The 22,725-nt window shown below is 34.3% G+C and overlaps 1 protein-coding gene across 7 annotated transcripts in view; it reads right to left on the reverse strand.

Annotated features, from left to right (window-relative positions):
- Positions 1–524: 524 nt before the first annotated feature.
- Positions 525–22,725, reverse strand: part of LOC131545928 (dematin-like) — a 28,130-nt gene continuing 5,929 nt past the window's right edge. The window contains exons 2-16 of one of the 7 annotated variants that reach the window (XM_058785166.1): positions 13,667–13,726; positions 11,024–11,071; positions 10,785–10,865; positions 10,449–10,577; positions 9,565–9,609; positions 8,579–8,723; positions 8,439–8,483; positions 8,186–8,335; positions 7,789–7,925; positions 6,689–6,806; positions 6,126–6,175; positions 5,985–6,033; positions 4,547–4,914; positions 4,007–4,087; positions 525–3,925 (exon numbers count right to left, since the gene is read on the reverse strand). In XM_058785166.1, the coding sequence (XP_058641149.1) occupies positions 4,886–4,914; positions 5,985–6,033; positions 6,126–6,175; positions 6,689–6,806; positions 7,789–7,925; positions 8,186–8,335; positions 8,439–8,483; positions 8,579–8,723; positions 9,565–9,609; positions 10,449–10,577; positions 10,785–10,865; positions 11,024–11,038 (993 nt within the window). In that variant the 5' untranslated portion in view covers positions 11,039–11,071; positions 13,667–13,726 and the 3' untranslated portion in view covers positions 525–3,925; positions 4,007–4,087; positions 4,547–4,885. Of the gene's footprint in view, positions 3,926–4,006; positions 4,088–4,546; positions 6,034–6,125; positions 6,176–6,688; positions 6,807–7,788; positions 7,926–8,185; positions 8,336–8,438; positions 8,484–8,578; positions 8,724–9,564; positions 9,610–10,448; positions 10,578–10,784; positions 10,866–11,023; positions 11,089–13,666; positions 13,727–22,725 lie in introns of all 7 variants that reach the window. The other 6 variants (XM_058785167.1, XM_058785164.1, XM_058785162.1 and 3 more) reach the window with 6 other exon arrangements.

The raw sequence follows: 22,725 nt of genomic DNA on the forward strand, positions 1-22,725 counted from the left end.
TTACAAGAAAATTTGAGTTAATTTTTCAAATAAGTATTGCAAGTTACTTTGTTTTTCCATTTATTTACTGATGCCTCTCCTGTCCCCTTGTCCCCCTGAAATTGAGAGTACATGCACAGCCACTTTCTTCAGCCTCAGGCTTATTCATTTCACTTTTGGTGTGATAGGTGACAAAAAGTAACATAATGCATTACTTTCCATAAAAGTAACTAAGCAATCCAATTAGTTATGGAGCAAAAGAAAACTTTTGTGTTAAATAACTTTCACTCACAAAGAATGAAAAAGTTTCTGCTTTTGCATCTCCGTGTTACTTTAGGGGCTAATGAAATACTTTACATACATTAAACACTTTTTAAAAATAGACATATAGGGCCTATTCAGTAGTTTCTTCAGTTTATACATCCAAACAAATCTACAGCTATATTGAGATGACTGTCAAAAGTGACCCAAACTAACTAAATTCATCGCATTTAAGATATGAAAGGCTTAATCACACTTTCAATCAGTAAATAGCAGACACAAAATGCTGTTAAAATCATACATTTTATTGAACTGAATATTCATTCAAATGATCTGTTAGAATCATTAGAAAACCACTAACAAATCAAAAATAATGAAACAACAATACCACTGATATTAATAATAAAATCATAACAATACACTCACTTTAATAAATCCATTTTATTTTTCCCCATTCATCACACTTTCACATTTAAAAAAAAAAATGAAAAGAAGAAAAGCACTATTCATGAAGTAGAGAAAAATGAATATATGTTAATATTTGGAACATTTTTCACATGAAAATTGTCAGATGCATGTACATGTGGGTTAAAAGAGCATATTTTCTTATTGTGCAAACATTCATTCTTTTAGGTGTGTAAGAGTGAATCAAGTGCTTTAGGATGTAGTAATGAGTGCCTCACTGCAGAATATTCCTAGCAAAATGTATTTCATAAAGAAGGCCTGACTTCTGAAGCCACAAATATTTTCAGACCAGAAAAACGTAAGCTGCCACTGAAATAAAAAAAATAAAAAAACATGATTGATAAGTAACATAATTTCATGATTATTGTGTATTGTGATGATCATTTGATCATTGTGATGAGTTTGTGCCCATTCAGTCACGCAAGAAAAGATTTCAAACGGCAGAAGTGTAATTGTGTTCACATAAAATATGTTCTGTTGAAAGAACAGCCATTAAAACAACAAATAATACTATGGGTTTGTTAATATGCATTAATATGCATACAGCCACATATTTCCTTTTGAGTAGTGCTTCTACAAAAATGAATGTGGAATGTCTATATTTGTACTTCTACTGTACATTCTCAAGTTAATATATGTGTTGCTTTTAAGTGATTGTTTTGTTCTTATAAGATTTTTGTTCTGTTTTATTAGGTACAAACTCTGGATACAAAGCATGCACTCTATCCAAGCACTTCATTTGGTCACTGGAGCAATAAAAGCATAGAAATTAATATTTAATATTGACGTGGGCAAGAAGAATATATAAACTGCAGGTTTGTGTGCCATTCGGAACAGAACTGGGAATGCCTTTCAAATTCCAATTGAATTTTAAAACATAGAATTAAAATGAAATAAAAAATCATGCGACTCCTAGTTTTTATACATTCTGTCTTACCACTGCATAATAATATTGATTTAATTAATTATAATTCATTTATTTAATATATAATGTATATTTAGATATATATTTAACATTTTATTGAATATAACATTGAGTTATATATGTTATAAATTATACACTGTATATACAAAATGTTATATAATATATAGAAATATAAATTATATATTGTAATTATTTTAAATATGAATAATTAATTAAGATTTTGACTAATTAGTCGATATGAAAGTTAATTATCTTTCATATAATTATAATTAACATAGTTAATTAATAAAATAGTGCTTTCTTTTTTGCAAAATGTGGACCAATTAAATATCACTGCTGTGTGAATGCGTCCATTTATTTTAAATTGCAGTTTAGTAAATTCATCTTCCTCTAATTGCAATTTAACATCCTGTGGGTCTTGACCCATGCAATTCAAATTCACATTCATGCACTGAAAAGCTCTTTAACTCTGAATTCTGCTCAACCCTGTATTTGTAAATCTACAGAAAGCAAAAACCAGGGCTGCGAAATCAATCCGTCAGGTGCTAACATCTGAAATCCCTTTATATCATACCTATCCTTATCCTATAAAACAGGAACACTATAAAAAACATTTCCACCCATCAAGAACAAAAGAGGATAAAACCAAAACAGTAAAGGTGCTTTAAAAGGCAATAGCAGCAAAACGGGGAGGAGGGAGAGAAAAGACGATAAGATAGAGGGAGCGAGTGAAACTATTCGATCAATACATCCTGCAGAAGAGAAGTATTGATCACACCCACAATTCACAATCCATTATCACTGAAGAAAAGCAGGATACATTTGCCATGCAGGATATATCCAATATTCAGTAAACTCTCACTAATGTACAGTAGCTCTCTTTGGAACAGCAAACTCTCACTCAGAATCATCAGCTGTTGTTATACCTGTATATTGTACCGCTGGTATTTTGCGTGGGTAATATTTGTGTTAAGGTGTAAGGAATGAGGGTGTGCAACATGTGCGTCTTGAGTCTCTAGTATAAATTGTACTTAATTACAAACTATCAGCATTACTTGATTTGCTTCATTCAAATACTGAGCTGCTTTTACAAATATGGGTCAATGACAAATAAGACTGTCCACCATAAAATATATATATATATGAAAAAATCTAGTTTAAAACACATGCCAATTTGTATTCTTTGTAAAGGTGTATGCTGGTTTTATATGGCTTTTAAAAATGTTTATACCTTACATTTTTAATTTAAAGTAAGGAAATTTCATGAATTGTTATTCATAATCATAATGAAGATTTTTCAGTCGCACCACATGACATTTTACAACCTGAACTAACCTAATTCCTGTTTTTTTTTTTATGCATGTCGGTTGAACCACATAATTTTGATTTAGCAACAAAATATATATTTTTTTAAACATTAATAAGCAGTGAAGCAGTTTTGTTAAAATATTAGACGTTTTTGTAAAGAATAAAAATAAAAGATTATGCCAAACCACTTAATTAAGATTTTCATTCTTTTTTCTTCTTTATATGAGGACAGTTCTTGCATTTTTATGAATTTTATTCTGCATTTTAATTCAGAAAATAAAATCATGCTCATCATAGAAGAGGTTTATTCAACTCTTTCTATGTATGAATTGCATTTTAAATCTACTTTTAACAAATGAATAAATCTGGACCAAAAAAAGTCATTGACCCATATTCTGAAGGTTTGTTAATTCATGCTTAGCACATAAAGGCTGAAAAGTGTGGCAGTGACTTAAACCCACAGATTCCTGCTGCTCCATCTGAAATGTTCTGCAGGGATTTGGTCTGCTCAAATAACTGGTGTGATTCATATCTGTTTCATGTGTATTCGTAGCATTATTATCTGTGTATATCATTATAGCTTTACTAAGCACACACAGAAGAGGACTCTGTAACCTCAGTGAAGTCCTGACATAGTAGCTGCAACTAGAAAAAGAGACAACATTAAAGACTTGGATATGATTGTTAGCTGCAATCAGATATGGGGCTTATCAAACGATAAGGATAACTGATTTTTTTTTTTTGCTGGCTCCATAATCACATTCCTCATTTCACATTCCTCATCTTTCCTTAACTTGTATCGTCTGTGCTGTTTTCACAAGCGGAAGTGCAGACGCGTGACAGTGTTTGTAAAAGAACATATTTCTCTGACTACTAGAAGAGAGAGACTTTCTTTTTCAGGTTGTTCCGCTTCCAAAGGGAGAGCCGGTCGAATTCCTCTATGGACATTCCAAAGACATTCTGGAATTCCTCAGGTGACAGGTGCCTCTGGAGAGAGAGGTTATGTGGTCAGCGTTTCCCAGCAGAACAGTGCAACAGGGTAAAACAATGAGCAAAAGCAATGTCTACCTCCAGTCTTGTCCTGTCTACACCAGGAGGGAGTTTGTTTCTGCCTCTGTGGGTCACAATGAGCATCTCATATGGGTAAATCTGCCAAACGAACACATGTTCATAACAATATTAATGAACCAGGATCAAACTGTCACTCTAAGTAACTATATATACACTGTAAAAAGTGATAAGTCGACTTAACTTAAAAAAATTGAGGAAACCCATTGCCTTAAAATTTTTAAGTAAATGATAATTAAAAAAAATAAGTTAATTGAATTGTCAAGTTCACTTAACTTTAAAAAAAAAAAATTATTATGTATTTAATAATTTTAAGGCAACGGGTCCTTTTTTGAGTTTTTAAGTTTATTCAACAAAAATTGGAGAATCTCTCACAAAAATAAGTTAAGCAAACTCAAAAATCTGCTGAAGCTGGTTGCCTTAAAATTTTAAGTTGGCTCAACTTTTATTTTTTTTTTTTTTACAGTGTACAAGAGCTCATATACACAAGCAATAAACACAATAATCTTAATTAGTTGGCAGATGATATGGTTACATCACCTTTTGTTCCAGCATACTAGGGAGTGAATTCCCTCTGTCTATTCTTCTGCTTTGGGCATCTCCATTCTATAAAAGAGAGGAGACCACCATAAGACCACATACCACAACTGGGATTTGTGCAGTTATTACAAAAATCTGATTGTAAATGTTGTAAAACTAATGAGATTGAGGGTTGCAAAGTTTGACTTAATAAACTATTTGATTATTTCTGAAATGCTAATACTGCAATTGTCAACATATGAATGGCTTGTATTGTATTCCTTACTTAAAGGGTTTGAATAACGTTGGTTTAAAATAAAATTAATAAATTCACCTGTTTAAAAAAAACAAACATTTATTTTAATGTAAACTCTTACATACCTGGAAATCTGTAATAAAAAAATAAGAGAGAGAGAGAGAGAAACAAATAATAATACATTGAGCATGTGGTATAAAACATTTAATTCAATTTGATTTATATTCATTTAAAAAAGGTGAGAATAGAACACAACAAAACACAATACAATAGAATAATGACTCTCGGCACTCTAAATAAAATGTGAATAATCATACTACATTCTAAATACTCTGCTTTTAAAATAGAATATAATTATGACTCTTAATGACTGATATATTTTATAATAAAATATATATATAAAATCAGTACTCTAAATAATGTAAAATAGAATTATGACTTATAATACTGGCACTCTGAAGTGTAACAAATATTAAAAAGACATTTTAACATTAAACTGGAACTTGCTCTGATAAAATAAACATGGCAAAAAAATCTGATCTACTATTTAGAAAAGAATAGAATAGATCAGAGTATGATTACATCATGACAATACTTGTACACTTACTATTTTGAGTAGAATAAAACAGAATTATGACTCTTAAACCTGAGACTCTGTTTGAAGTGTAAATAAATATGACAACAATTACTCTTTATTAAATTACTCTACTATTAGATAGAGAGATAGAATAGAGGTGAGTGCTTATAATACTGGACCTTTGATTAAATTTCAAACAAACAAGGCATTGCTGTACTCTTTAGAACAGAATAAAATGGAATAAAATTATGACTCTTGATAATGACACCGCCTGAAGTATAACAAATGAAAAAAAGAAAAGTAAAATAGAATAGAATAGAATTGTGCCTTAATACTGGTGCTCTAATTGAAGTAAAAATAAACATGACAAAAACTGGTCCACTATTAGAATAGAATAGAATGGAATAGAATAGAATAGAGATCAGTGCTCTTAATTCTGGAACTCTGATTAAGTTCCAAATAAACATGGCAAAAAAATTGCTCTATTCTTTGGAACAGAATAAAATAGAATAGAATTATGACTCTTAATACTGCCACTCTGATTGAAGTGTAACAAATGCAAAAAAAGAAAGAAAAAGAAAAACAGAATAGAATAGAACAGAATAGAATAGAATCCCCACACTTACTTTGACTCCCTTTATCACTGTTTGAAGAGGAGAACTCTGCAGACTGGAGCTGTAACATACAAACACCAGACTAATTAAATCAGTGTAATTAAGGATGGATCTCACAAAGCTGACATATCAAAACAGATTTCATTTTCCCACCCTAGTCAGGCCAGTCTTAGTGTAGGAAGGAAATGAGGGGGATTTGGAGGCTGTGCGAAAGAAAAGAAGAAACATGTTAATGTAGTGACACAAATAGCATTCAAATAATCATCTTAACCAAGTAATTGTGCTGAAGCCAGCATGTTTTCTAGCGATATGTGTCGTGTGCATGCAGTGCATTTCTTCAACCAGAAGGGGACACTATAAGTACAAGGTCAACTGGCTTTTGTGATTTACTCGAATCACATCCATTTTCAGTGACACACAACACAAAGTATAACGCAATAATCAAAACGGTTCAAATTGAGTTCTCAAGACGCTGACCTTTCCCCTAGAGACCTATAAACTCTAATCTGATTCAGATTATTAGTCTGCCGTGTATAAGCTCTGATTGCAGGTGGAAAGACTGACTCAGATGTCCAGTACACACAACAGCTGCCGTCAGTAATGTTGCTTACCTCTGAGTATCTTCCTGTTCTGTGATTCCTTATGAGACAGTTTTGTGAAAATCACGTCCACACAGTGGCACACACACACACACACACACACACACACACACATACATTGAAATGTACCCAGATGCATGTGTGTCCTGTCAGGCAGAGACCGTGTTTTCCTTCGGACAGGGGCCGAGCTTTCGATCTCCTCCTTTAGTATCAGTTTTCCTAGATTGGATTGAATCTGTGAAGAGATAGAGAATGAGAGGTGAGGGAGTTTGAGGGGTGAGGTGGACACTGAAACATTATACCCAGGCTGAGGGACTGAATTGATCAGCTTGGCTCCCTGTTTCGACAGGAAATGCAAGAATCCCTACAGATTTGTCCTTCATTTGAAACCAACTGTGGCCTTCACTTGAAGGTCGAGTGAGACAAAAGATCTCACAAATAAGAGCCAACCCAATAAACCTTTAGCCTCGGTTTCTTAAATAAAAATAAGGTTTAAGAAAAACAGAACAGGAGAAAAATACAAATGTATAATATAAAAATAAATATACAACAAGTTAAATATTTGTATTAATAGCTGGCCATAAAACTGCATGTACACTACTGTTCACACTTCTGGGGTTCAAAAGATTTTGTATGTTTTTGAAAAAAGTGTCTTATGCTCACCGAGGCTGCATTTATTTGATCAAAAACACAGTACAAATAGTTTTCTGTTTTAATATATCTTAAAATAATTATAATGAGAAATGAATTCCTATGATGGTTTCAAAGCTGAATTTTCAGCATCATTACTCTAGACTTCAGTGTCACATGATCCTTCAGAAATCATTCTAATATGCTGATTTGCTGCTCAAGAAAAATGTATTATTATTTATAATTAAATGTATTATTTATTATCATTATCATCATTAAAGTATATTATCAATGTCAAAAACAGTTGTTTTTATATTTTATGGTGAAAAATGTGAAAATATTTTACAGGATTACTTGAAATATCATTTTTTTGTAACTAAAATTGTCTCAACTGTCACTTTTTATTCATTTAATGCAATCTTGCAGAGTAAAATTATTAATTTCTTTAAACAATAATAATAATGAATAATAATTTGTGAATGAAAAATAGTTTAACTGTAAAACTTCAGGAAACAGCTTGACACATCACAATTACCCTTGAACAGCCACCGTAAGTTTACAGGTAAGATCATTTTACGGACAAACACCTTGTTGAGCTCTTGTTTCTGCATTTGCCGAAGTCTCCACATGTCCTCAGACAGATCACTCTCATCATACTTATCATCCTCCTCACCCTCCTCTCCCTCAGCCACCTTGGACACCACACTCTTCCTCCGCTCTTTCTCTGTGATACAAATACATGATCGTGAGATGAAGAGTGTAAAAACAAGTTGATGAACACCTACCACATCAACAAACTGGGCCTTGAAACTGTGCTGTTAGCGTTAGCATCTAGCTAAACTCGTTACTGCCCAGAGGGAAATTTTATTTTCATGTATGCATGTACACTGGACACATGTACACTGAATTATTTCCATGAAGGCATGATGTAGCAGATTGTGTACAGCAGGTTGTGATCATGTTGATAGCGTGAGAGTGTATTACCTATAACAGCTAGTGAGGGTGGGCAGGGCCAGTAGTCCGTCTCTATCTTAGAGGGCTGGTTGGGGTCTGGAGGCTGTGCGGCGGGAAACTTTGAAGACTCAATGATTAAGTCCTCCATGTGTTTACTGTGTGGAACGGCTGCTGAGACATCTACATCCATTTAAATACACAGACACATAATCTGAATGCTCCAGAATTACACCATTTACACTGAATCTGATATAAACTCAAGAGCAGTGTTAATGTTTCATACCTTGTTTATATATTGGTGGCTTCTTGTATATGTTTTTTCCATTGTCTAGGAGGAAAAGTGAGGTTGTTTTGTTTAGTTTTAAGAGTTTGTTGTTGATTGAGGTTTGTTGGCTGTGTCTGTGAGGTGTTGTAGTACCTAACCTGGCCTGTGGAAGTGCTGTTGCTGGTGTGGGACTTTTGTGCTGACGGTGATGCTTTTACTCAGCTGTGTGGACGCTGGAGACGAGCTGCCTGACGATTTGGGCTCTGACCAATCCCTCTGATAGACATCCTTTAATAGACTGTTCTGGAATTACATGTAGAAGGTCTGTGTGATTAAGAATCATGCAGAGAGACTCTAAAGCAGATTATAAAATAGATAGTTTGAAATAGCTGTGATGCAAAACCATTGGTGGATTATGATTTCAATGCTGATCTGATGTTAAAAAGGGTTTTCTTTCAAAAACTTAGAGAGGGGGAATTCCAAACTTTCCCTCATATAGTTTGTTTGACTTATATATTTGTGCTATATGTATTTAGGAAAACTTTGCACATATTCAGTGAAAATGGTAATAAAAATATACAATATTTAAAAATATCACTTTTATTAAATCCTGACTATTTTTAAAGCTGTTTTAAATAACATTTTACTAATTTTGGAATTATTGTTAAAAAAAAAATCCTGAAAAAAAGTATTATGGTTTCTACAAAATATTAAGCATCACAACTTAAGATATTAATATTAAGAAATGTTTCTTGAGCAGGGTCTGAAGGGTCATGTGACACTGAAGACTGGAGTAATGGTTGCTAAAAATTCAGCTTTGCAGCACAGGAATAAATTACATTTTAAAATATTTTAAAGATTTATTTTTAATAATTAAAAAATAATTGAATTATATTCAAATAAATGCAGCCTAAGAGACATAGCATAAGAGACTTCATTCAAAAACATTAAAAACTCTTACTGACAACAAAGTACAATATATGTATATAATTTGTAACCTAAATGTCTATGCTATTTACAAACTAGCTTCTTTCCATTAAACAAACATTTACTTCTGGTCCTCTGACTGGCAAAACCTCATGGCAAGTATTAAAATGTATATGACATATTTGTGATTTTCACAGACATGTACTATGCAACTTACCTCTGGAGATAGAGGAGGGGAGATTGAACGAGGAGATAATGACCTCTAGAGAAAGAAAAAGAGAGAGACAGACAGAGAGAAAGGGAGGTCAGTTGTTGGCAGTAAGTGAGATATCCAGACATTTCCACAGACAGGTTTACAGACTTAATGAAGCGTAAAGCTTCCATTACAGCGAAACAAAAAAGGAAATTACAGTGGGAGAGCCGAGCTAACATGGCGAGCGCGTGTGTGTGTGTGTGTGTGTGCGTGTGCTGATCTCTGTTCAGGCACTCTGATGGCGAGACTTTACACCCAGCAGGAAACTAACCAGTGAACACATCACACACGCTGACAGACAGAGTGTATTACAGAATGAAAGTCTGACAAATCAACAGCTTTGCGTCTATGAGACAATGACCAAAATAGTCTGTCAGACCTTATCACCAAACAACAGCACAACACTACCAGTCAAAAGTCTGGGGTCAGTAAGATGTTTGAATATTTTTGAAAGAAGACTATAATGCTCACCAGGCCTGCATTTATTTGATCAAAAATACAGTAAAAACAGTAATACTGTGAAATATTATTACAATTTAAAATAACTGTCTTCTATTTGAATATATTGTAAACTGTAATTTATTTCTGTGATGCAAAGCTGAATTTTCAGCATCATTACTCCAGTCTTCAGTGTCGCATGATCCTTCAGAAATCATTCTAATATGCTGATTTGCTGCTCAATAAACATTTCTGATGATTACCAATGTTAAAATCGGATGTGCTGCTTAATAGAAAGATCAAAAGAAAAAAAATTTGAACCAATTTGACGCATCCTTTCTCTAAAAAAACAAAATCTTACTGACCCCAAACTTTTGAACAGCATATTTGCTGTATATAATGTGTATTACCTCCATCGGTGAATAGCTGAAGTGGGGCTCGTACATCATCAGGTCAGGCCTCTCTATATCCAGAATGGCCTTGTCTTTAGGTATAGCTGCTAGATCCTTATATCCAATCACTTGATTGTCCATTTTGGCCTGTATTAATACAAAATATGAAAGAAGTACATTTGTGCTACAATTTCGAGACACAAGTTATTATTAAAGTTAGTTCTGGTCCTTGAATGTAATTGGATTGAGTGCATGCTGCGTTGCAATCAAGATGTTGGTCCACTGTGTGTGGGCCTAGTTATGTGTAATCTGATGTGGTAATCATATCCCAGCAGACACTACTGCTATACACACCACTATAGTGACCGCCGAGGATCCAGGAACATCTCCTCCACGCAGAGAACAAACGCTGCCCGGGGAGGTACTGGCCGACTGCTGTTCACAAACAAAGGTCAAAGGTCAACATCACATGAACCTTTTCAGTGTTTTATGATTATATATTATGTTATTTTTTATGAATAAATAAGAAATCTGCTAAAAAATATATATATATATATATATATATATATGATATGAAAAATCATATTTATTACCTTATGAATCATCATTTTGAATGAGAAAGTGCTCCCTTTATGAGGTCCCTGTGGAAAAGAAGAGACTGTAAATGAGAACGAGGTTTTAATGTCAGATGGCTGTGCAATAATATACACTGTAAAAAATAAAAAAAATAAAAAAAGTTAAAATTTTAAGGCAAACCAGCTTCAGCAGATTTTTGAGTTTTCTCAACTTGTCGTTTTAAGTTTATACAACAAAAATTTGAGAATCTCCCACAAAAATAAAAATCTGCTGAAGCTGGTTGCCTTAAAATTTTAAGTTGGCTCAACTTTTTTTATTTTTTTTTACAGTGTAGTTACATTGGTAACACTTTACAATACAGTGACACTAATGTGCATTAATTCATGCTTAACTAATGCACAGATAATCGTGAGGTAATGTATAGCCATTTATTAACAATTACTGCATCAGCAACAAATGAACATTCTATATGATTCATAGATTAAGTAATCAATAAATTGTTATTAGTTAAATGTGTCATAAAGTATTAATTCCCTAATGACATATTATATTAACTAATAATGTAAATTCATATGTTAATTACCACAACGGGTTCAAGCATGCATTTCAACTTCCAGTTCTATGCTTTAATTAATCGTTAGCTAATGATTTGCATGGGTATCATTATGTTGTGACTTTACTTTTTGAGGCACATGACTAACTAACTAATTCAAAATCTATAACCACAATGACATATTACTTAACAATTAGTTAATAGTTCTGTGCCTCAACAAGTAAAGTAATAATATATATCCAACTGACTAGAATATTTATCTCTATATATCCATAATATATATCCAACTTCACAACTGTGCAATCATGCAGCTGAGATTTGTGTGACCAGGAATGATTTACAGATGATTTTCAATATCACATTTAACAACTTCAAGTCAAAAGACGGCAGCAGACTGCAGACATTTGCTAATACACACAGTACAGAAAAGTCAGCAGTGTAAGGACCTTAAAACCTCAGCAGTCAGTGGACTATGAGCACAATGATGGGGTTTCTCTGGGCTTTTCTGATGGACTTGTATACAAAAGCTTCATTCTAGCATCCTGTGAGTTTTTGTATTCAGCTGAAAAGGACACATTTCCCTCTCCTTTGAAAAATAACCCTACAGCATGCCTGTACAATAAAAACATTGCGAAAAATAAAGGAAGGGACTGGAGGGTTCATGTCAGAAATACAGATAAATATGCTCAAAGAGATCTTGTCAAGCGATCTTAATGGCTTCCATATGCTCCAGATATTTTTGTGCACAAACAATCCCCTTGATCTGGGCCGGTCTGGAGCCAGACCCTGTCCGTGTGATGGTTTTAAAGATGGACAGAGGTCTGAATGGTTTTCTGTAGCTAATGTATTTGATTAAGAGCTCAATGAGTGGTCTCAGTTGTATTCAGGATTTGACAAAGAAAAAAAAACAAAACAATCAATAGATGAGATCATGGGAAAGAAATATCACAAATAATATCTCTTATGCATCTCAAATGATCCTCCATATAGACTCAGCAATGTCTCAGACCGACATGTCATTTACTTGTAACTATCTGCCTCAAACCCATTTCTGAATATCTCTAATAGACATGATTTTCGGGGCAGACCACCATTTCCCTCAGCAAAGAAGGGCTGATATATTAACTAATACTTAAAAAAGTATTAATGAATGTCATAAACTAACCAATCATATAATTCTCAACAAATACAGTTTCCATTTTCCTCTTTTACATAATCACTTAAATAAGGAAACCTGAGATAAAATGATAAGTAAAACATAACTGAGAATGCATGACATCCCCTATGAAAGAGCAAACCATGTTTACTTTGGGAAGGGAGTGAGAAGAGAAGGAGATACAGACTCTGATGTAAATACAGTGAAAGAATAGATAGCGGCCTGGGTGGCAGAGAAGGGGGGAGGGCAGATAAATGGATAGAGAGGATGGATAAAGAGAGATGGATGGATAGAGAAAGAGAAGGATGGGGGGAGGGATGTGATGGAGATGGAGAGGGATGATAAAACACATTATATCCCTGCAGTCAGCACAGACGGATAGCGTGACAGAAGACTGTGACTCCCTTCCCCCATTTAACCAGGACCTCTGTCAAGTGCAAGTACAAATCCTGACAGTCTTCTAAAAATTAGTAAAATTAGGGTTAGTATTGGGACTGAGGATTAGCATAAAAGCACAAAAATACAAGTACAGAACTAAAAGCACGGAAGACTACAATAACAGTATATTTAGTCTTTATTCCACTATCCCATTACTAAAAACATTATTTTTGGTTAAGTAAAATGAGCTAATATAACACAAATAAACTTCATTTCATTGTTTACTGGCATTGTTTGTGTAATTTTGTAAAAACAATGAAAGGTAATGGGGTCTAATATCGTGAAATATCTTCTTTTATGTTCCACAGAAGAAAGTAAGTCACAGAAATTTCATTTTTGGGTGAATTGTCCCTTTAATCCATTTACATTTAGATTTCATGAACAACTTTCATTGGCCAGAAGCAGACTGACACAGAAAAAAGCAAAAATAACTTCATACTTTCAATATAATGTAATGCAGGTGAGAATGTGAATGACAGAGTGAATGAGAAAGACAGAACAGTGAACTCTTACCTCAGGCAGTGAGAAGCTTCATGACACACATCTACAGGGCCTCCTCGCCCTACACCATTCCTGAAACACCAAATACAGGATTTCATTACTCATCACGACAAAACAGTCCAACATCAGAACAAAAACTGTTCAGTGAACTGAATTCAGTGTTGAAGGAGTAATTCACACAGAAAATAAAATTTGCTGAAAATTTACTCACACTCAGGCCATCCAAGATGTAGATGAGTTTGTTTCTTCAATAGACCAGATTGTGTGAAATGTAGCATTACATCACTTGCTCACCAATGGATCCTCTGCAATGAATGGGTGCCGTCAGAATGAGAGTCCAAACAGCTGATAAAAACGTCACTATAATCCACAAGTAATACTCCAGTCCATCTATTAATGTCTTGTGAAGTAACAAATCCATCATTAAGGCATTTGTTTCACTTCCAGCCAAAATCCACAATAATGCTTTCTCAAGTTAGTCCATTCCCTGTTGTCCTCTAACACCAACATGTTTGTTCAGAACTGTTATGGACAGTTTTTGATTTTAAACAGTGCTTGATCTGTGCATATTTCTCTCCTGATTCAGAAGAAATGACTTTTCAATGGAGAAAGCAATTTTTGAATAGAGGACTCTTATTTAAGCAGGAACCAACAGTTTGAATTTAAAAACATCTTAATAATGGATTATGATTTATTACAAACATGCAGCTTTGTAAATGTTTTATCAGCTGTTTGGACTCTCATTCTGACGGCACCCATTCACTGCAGAGGATCCATTGCTGAGCAAGTAATATAATGCTAAATTTCTCCAAATCTGTTCCCATGAAAAAACAAACTCATCTACATCTTGGATGGCGATAAGTACATTTTCATTTCTGAGTAAACTTTTTTTTTTTTAATTCGTAACAAACAATATAAAGCCTTTTATTTTAGTACTCCATAAATAACATAATATTCTTTGGCAGCCAATGAATGTGAAGGAGAATGACGGTGCTCTCTAAAGTGCTTCTCTTCAGGCAGCGTCTCTGAGTTATTGATCCTTCTGAATTCAGTCAAAATCACTCAATTATTCATACCTTGTGAACTTTGGCATTGCACTGGAATGGGCATCTCTAAAAAAAAAATATTTAGCTCCAGACTATTTGTTTTATGTCAGTTTTACATGTATTTTCTATTTATTTTTCATTTAAACTCAGCTTAAAAGAAGAGTTCATATTTCCGAAGTGAACAAGTATTCATGGGGGGAACAAATCAAGATATCAGTAGTGAGCAAAAATAATCATGAAAATGATTTTTGTCATAATCAAACAGCCCTAATTTACATAATTTGGTGAATTATCATTTTAAAGAACTGTTTCTACTTTAGCTGACCCTCAAAATTACTGGTGTATCCTAATCAGGTAGATTCAGTCATTTTAAATTAAATTTTCCCATGAAATCACATTGGAAAGGAGAGATGAGGAAAAATCTAACAAGTCACATGAGTTTTTCATAACAGCACAAAGCAAACGCACCACAATCTCAGTGACGCTGCAGTTCTATCAGGGAACATCTTAGTCATCACACTCACCTTTATAGAAGACTTATGTAAGAAACCCTAGCATGGTGCTTTTGTATTTTAGCTAACACAGTCTGACATCTCACATCTCTGTAAAACCTCTGTGTCCTGCCGCACAGATGGATGAACAGACCTATCACAGCTTTTGTTCAAAGAGCAGCTATTCTCCCAGATTATTTATAGCTAGATTGTCCCTGTGCTCTCCTATCTAGTGGAAAATCAAGTCTGGTCTCTGGAGGGAAAACAGCAGACAACCTCTAAAACGGATGAGAGATTCTTTCCAAGACTAATGTAGTTCAACTGTTTGTTTGACTCATGGAGGGAAAACAAACACTCTACAAGGATGAAGTTTTACAAATCTTTCGATCAGATTATATACAGTCATGGCCAAAAATATCGGCACTCTTGGTAAATATGATCAAAGAAGGCTGTGAAAATTAATCTGCATTGTTAATCCTTTTGATCTTTTATTTAAAAAATTCACAAAAATCTAACCTTTCATTGGATAATAAGAATTTAAAATGGGGGGAAATATCATTATGAAATAAATGTTTTTCTCTAATACACATTGGCCACAATTTTTTAAATAAAAGATCAAAAGGATTAACAATGCAGATTAATTTTCACAGCCTTCTTTGATCATATTTACCAAGGGTGCCGATATTTTTGGCCATGATTGTATACAATATTTTCATTATTAGCTGTTATTTCCTATTTAAAATTGTTTTAAATAAAAAAATTAAAGTTGATTTTGTTTCATCTTTCAGACTTTTAAAATAATTTAAAAATAATGTTAGGGATGCATATATACAGTAGTACATAATGGACACTTTTTTCAATATTCTAAATAAATTAAAAAAACTAAACTAAACTAAAATACTAAAATCAGTCACTTTCACACATGTAAATGTATATTATTATGTTCAATATGCATTGTATTATTACGTGCAATATGAAAAATTCATAATTATATTAAGATTTGACAAAGATTACATCTACCAGTGTTACATTTATTAGTGTTATTAAAGATTATATAAAAATTAAGTGTTAGCCTATGGTAATCTAAAAGGTATAAATGGAAATGAGCATCACAATTAAATACACAACATAAACTAATCCTGATAAATTACAAAAACTCTAATATCAACTAATAACTGATATGGTACTAACATAACATGATTCCCATTGTAATATAATGTAATCATACTAAAATGCGACTGGTGTTACACTGTACTAATATAAGGCAATGCAGAGTCATTGAAGTTCAGAGGCCATTGATGAATCATGGGCAGGATGTGCTTATCTTTGTGTTCATATGGTGTCATATTTATGACAGCAACGTACAAGTCAACAGTCACCCCAAAACAGATGAATACTGTACAAACACACACACAGCTCAGTGTGTGCCCTGTACTGTCCTCATCTGCGTCCTACTCGCATCACTTGCAGTGCAAGAGAGGAGGAAGAACACGAGATTCCTAAAAATATCTTGCTGCATCTCCCACATTAAGCCAGCCAGACCTCTCGCCCTCTTCCTATTCCTACTGCATTATGTAACATCGGATCCGTTGCTATGGCAAACGCGACTTTGCAGTACACACATCTGAACAAGCCCAATCTAGTCTCTCTCTACACAGACACACATGCTCTTATTGGCCTTTTTGCCACTTCAATATTGAGACAAGAGTGGACAGAGGACAAGAAAAAAATTGAGAAAAGTGTGGAAGTGATGAAGGGAATGGGATTTTTGCTTTCATAAAATGTTTGTTTTCATATATTTTTTATTCAAATGTAACTTTCTCCACCTCAGAAATGACTTTTCTACTGATGTAACCCAGGCCAAACAAGTGGGGCAAAATTAGCAATAATATCATAGACCACTTTTCTCAAAATTCAATCAAATCCTGATGAGTGAAATCAAGTCCCACCCCAAAATGATTTCCCATTTAAAATTCATTTTTTTACGCTTCATGCCATCTTGAATAGCAATCTTGCAGTCATTAACAGAGGACCAGACGGTGATGTGGATGAGCACTGAAGATTTTGTTCAGTTAGCAGGGGGTGAGAGCTGGTTGGTTTGTAAGCTGCTTTGATCCTGGTGTGACACAGATTCAAAGTCAAATTGAACTCAGCCGGAGGACAAATTGCATTTTGTAAAATTACTCAACCATAATTGTTTCACACCAAACACTAACAAGAAATTCTAGAAAAAAGAGTCATAGAGTATTAAACCAAATTTCCAGGGCAAAACACATCCCAATACAATGGCATGTTATATTAGGAATATACACATTTTTTGAGTTTAATTAAACATTTTAATTAAATTTTTTTTGTGTTTTCTGGCAATGCCTTGGTTGACTTTTTTCACACTGATCTATTATTGTATTATCAACTACAGTATTGTTCAACTGTTAGTTGTTAAGTTTTTTGTAATATTTTTGAGCTTGTGCTTTTATTTAATCAAAAGTAAAAACAGTAATATTGTGAAATATTATTTAAATACAAAATAACTGTTTTCTAATGTAATATATTTTAAAATATAATTTTTTTCCTGTGATGCAAAGCTGATTTTTTTCCATTTTTTTTATTTTTTATTCCTATGTCTTTTAAAAGTAAAAAAAAAAAAAAAAAAAAATTGGACTGACCCTAAATTTTGGGTAACTGTTTGTGTACATGTCAGTAAAACAATCTCTTCCTGTCTAAAGGTCATTGCACACTGAGTCCGAAATTTTTGTCCGAAATTTTCGCACGTTGAAAAATAACCTATACGACCTCATGTTGTATCAATCACGTTCACACACTGCCTCCGAAACTTTCGGTCGTTATAAAAAAATTCTGATCAGGTTCGATTTTCTGCGTTTTCACATCCGTAACAAGCATTTTGATAGGAAAGGATGACGAATACAAAAAAAACGGAAAAACACATACAAAAATTTGGGACTCAGTGTGCAATGCCCTTAAGAGGTCAGTTTTTGCCCAATGATGTTGTATATTCTTACTAAACACATTTTCTGCAAGTGCAATAGTTTTCCACTGTCATGGCTCCAGAAGTACACTATATGGACAAAAGTATAGGGACTCCTGACCATTACACCAACAGGGACTTCAATAACATTGCATTCTAAAAAGATTTACATTAATATAGAGTTGGATCCCCATTTGCAGCTACAACGGCTTCCATTCTACTGGGAAGGCGTTCCACAAGATTTTGGAGTGTTTCTGTGGGAATTTTTGCCCATTTATCCAGTATAGGCATTTATGAGGTCAGCCACTGATGTTGGATGAGCAGGCTTGGTTCACAATCTCCATTCCAGTTCATCCCAAAGGTGTTTGATTAAGTTGAAGGCAGGGCTCTGTGTGGGCCAGTCAAGTTCTTCCACACCAAACTCATTCAATCATGTCTTTATGAACCTTGCTTTGTGCATCGGGGCACAGTCATGCTGGAATAAAAAAAAGACATCCCCCAAACTGTTGTCAAAATGTTGGAAGCATAGCATTGTCCAAAATGTCTTGGTAGGCTGATGCATTAAGATTTCCCTTCACTGGAAGTAAGAGATCTAGTCCAACCCCAGACTCACCCATCAGATTGCCAAACAGAGAGGTGTGATTTGTCACTCCACATAACAGGTTTCCACTGCTCCAGAGTCCAGTGGTGGTGTGTTTTACTCACTCCATCTGATGCTTGGCAAAGTACTTGGTGATGTGAGACTTGCATGCGGCTGCTTGGCCATGGAAACCCATTCCATGAAGCTCCCACCACACAGTTTTTGCGCTGATATTAATACCAGTGGGAGTTTGGAGATCTTCAGCTATAAAATCAGCACTCAGTAACCCCATTCTGTGACTTTACCTGCATGGTCTTCTACTTTATGGCTGAGTTCCTGCTTTTCCTAAAAGCTCCACTTTCCAGAAATACCATTTACAGTTGACTGTCTAATATCTAGGGATGAGATTTCAGGTAGTGACTTACTCCAAAGGTAGCATCCTATTACAGTACCATGCCTGAATTCACTGAGCGCTTTAGAATGACTCATTTTTTTTCACAAATGTTTGGACATGCAGGCTGCATGGCTAGGAGCTTGATTTAATACATCTGTGGCAATGGGTCTCACTGAAACATGAAGTGCAAAAGGGGAAAATTAATAAGAAAATACCCTGGATGAAAGTACACACCTCTTAATTATTGAAATCAAAATAATTAGGAGGTGTGTTCTAATACTTTCATACTGTATATATAGTGTATTTTTCCCATTAATTTTCTCCTTTGGCAGTTCAGAAAAGTGCCGTTGAGATTACGAGAAATGTTAACAGATAGCTCTTTCTTGGAATATTAGACCTCCATGGACTGGAATTCATGGCAATTATGACAAGTCTTGTGCTCACAAACTACACTAAACACAAGCATATGGAACCTTTATTTCTAACCACCAACACATTAATGAGGTGGTGGGCTTCATTCTTGTCATATGTGAGAAGGAAAACAAGTCTGTTGGGAAGAGGGGTCCAGACATGTCAGAATCCTTGAGGGAAATCAGACACATATACAGTACATGCACATGGATGCACAAATACACTCATGCGAAGGCAGAGGTCTGTGCACAGAGATGGAGTAGACATTTTTACTGACAAAGCTCAAAATCAGTCATTGATAGGATAATATCACTGATAATCTGTTGTAATAACTGTCACTGAGAAACTTTGAAGCCTATCGCCTTGCTAAATTTACAGATTTGTAAGAAAAGATGTGTGGTGGCTGCCCGTACAAAACATGCCACAAGGGTCAAAGTGCTGTTGGTAGTTCTCAGGGCATTGCTATGCAGATTAAGTGTTTTTAGCACTTTAACATACATCTAGGGTTTTCTGTGTTAATATTAACTACATTACATTTGCATCATCTACTACTCATTTAAAATGAATCTTTAATAACACTACTTTAATTATTACTAAAAAGGTAATTAACATTGATAAATATAAACTTCAGTGAGTAATCTTTAATATAATCTGCAATATTGGCGAATCTCACAATCTCAAAATCCATTATTCATACTGTACATTATAATGTTGTAATGCCTAAATCCAGGGCTGCTTAAGTATTTAATTTTTAATTTATTTAGACAAAATAATATAGAATTTAAATATTAAAATTACTGTAAATACTTTAGAATGTTGTGATGCTTAATTTCAACTGTTTTAGGTCAAATATAGAATTTTAATATCAACCATTTATCCTGTATTGGCAATCAAATAATTAAAAATCATTATAGGTTTTTTTTAATTTTTAAATTCATGCATTTAAATTCGGAGACTTATAAAGCATGCGTTTAATTTGATAGAGGAATACAACAATAAGCAATGCTCTTGCTCCAGCAGTAGGTAGATGACCAGACTTTGAATGCCCTCATAACAAAATGTTATTGCAGACAGCAGGCTGGTGCATGTGTGTGGGCCTGGTTTTCTGAAGCGCAAGCCATCTCTCTCTGGCACACACACACACACACACGCACACATAATGTGAGGGATTAAGTGTTTTGAGCCCAGCCATTGTTCTGTTGCCCATGGGCGGTACTCTGGATAGATTTATTAGATGATGCCTGGGTGTTTGAATCCATGTGTTAGTGAGCGTGTTGTTATTGTGTGTGTATATATATATATGTGTGAAAACCTCTTTAGATATTATATTCATTTCAAGTACAGCTGCTTTAAGTGTGTTGTCAGCAATGTTGGTATGTGTGGGCGTTTTTTTCTGGTGAATTTTTATGAGACAAAACTGAAACATGAGGGCAGATTTGAAAGCTAATGGCCCCACTGATGGATGTTTATGGAAGCATCCATTTTGGCTTTATTGTGTTAGGACGCTGTACTGGCAGCAGAACGGGGCATAAAACACTGAAACACATTACAGACCTCCGGGCCAACAGCACCATGGGATACCAAGGATATAAATACCGCACTGAAAGAAAGAGCCTTATTTAAGAGCATATCTGTGGTTAAGATGGTTTATATATGCTGTGTACAGTCCTGCATGTGCAGCTACTTTCTTTAGGGCCATTTACACAAAATGTGTTGAAAAACATTAGACATAATCGGTGGAATGGAAAATAGAAAAATGCAGAAAAGCCATTTTTAAAAGTTGAACGGTTTTAACTTGAGCATTGCATGTTAAGAACAGGGCCCGTATTCTTAAAGGTTCTAAAAATCCTCTCAGACAGCTCCTAATTTAGCTTCAAAATTTCTAACTAGGAGTCTTAGCTTAAAAGTGATTCAGGACCAATCTGAGAGCAACTCTGAGCGAGGAAAAGACAATAACTTTTATCGGCGGGGCTGACCCCGTTACTAGCTATGACACAGTCTTTTGAAGACTGATTGGTTGGTTGTCCAAGTAGGAAGCAAAAGAGCGCTTTTAAGAGTTTATTTTAAGCTTTCACTTTGAAATTACAGGCGTAATTTTTCCTGTTTTACCATACTCTCTCTCTCTCTCTCACACACACATTATATATGTATATATATTCTTTATTTACCATGCTGTCATACTTAACGTATTTCATAGGAAATGAACAGCGACACAATGAGGTACTGAAAGTGCTGTCAGGTACAGACCCAAATCACCGCTGCTGCATAGTTGCATTTTTCCAGTTGCCAAATATGTTAATGTAGTTAATGTAATGATTACTTCCATTTCAGAGCTATGGTATTTCTGCGCAGTGTCTGAGATGTTAGCGTGTCTCTAATAAGATCGGTCACAAACATGATCCCTGCACGATCTAATGTGTAGCGTCTTATTAACTCACTGTCATGCATTGTGTGCAACACATTTCTTCTCCCTCTTCATGTTTCTTCCATTTTCTCCACTGCTAAAGAAACTCTTAAGCCTCTTAAAAGTCCTCGTTCGTACTCCTAACAATTTTGGACCTTAAGACCTCTTTTTTCATTACTAGTATCTTTTCTTTAATTTTAAGGGGAAACACCCACATTTCTAAGAATTTTCTTGGAATTTTGTTACTAGGAGCAACTCTTAGCACTAAGATTTTTCATGAATACGGTGTCTTGCACGAAAAACATGAGTAAAAGTGTCAAAAAATGTCTGACTAGCACGTTTACAAAGAAAAAGCAATGGAAAATTAGCACAGTGAAATACAAAAATGCATTCTGTGTGAATGAACCCTTTTTATTTTTGTAAAATGCAAGCTGCAAGGTAAAGGAATTAAAAAAATAAATAATGAATAAATAATGAATTTTTTGAATGAATTGGTTGAGTGAATAATTCAATGACTCATTCATAAAGACAGTAACTTGTCACCACCTACTGGTTTAACAAAGTTACCTGCAGAAAGATTAATTGAAAATCTCCATCTCTAATACCAGACAGTCTGAAACCAGCAAGCTACAAAATTTAAGTTACATTAATAAAATAAAAATAACTAAATAACAGTATTATTTCAGCTACTCTGTGGATACTGACATCAAGCATCACTTACTTAAAAATTTAGTCAGTTGCCCAACAATTTCTACTTAA

Source organism: Onychostoma macrolepis, chromosome 08 (assembly GCF_012432095.1).
Source record: "Onychostoma macrolepis isolate SWU-2019 chromosome 08, ASM1243209v1, whole genome shotgun sequence".
Lineage (NCBI taxonomy): Eukaryota > Metazoa > Chordata > Actinopteri > Cypriniformes > Cyprinidae > Onychostoma > Onychostoma macrolepis.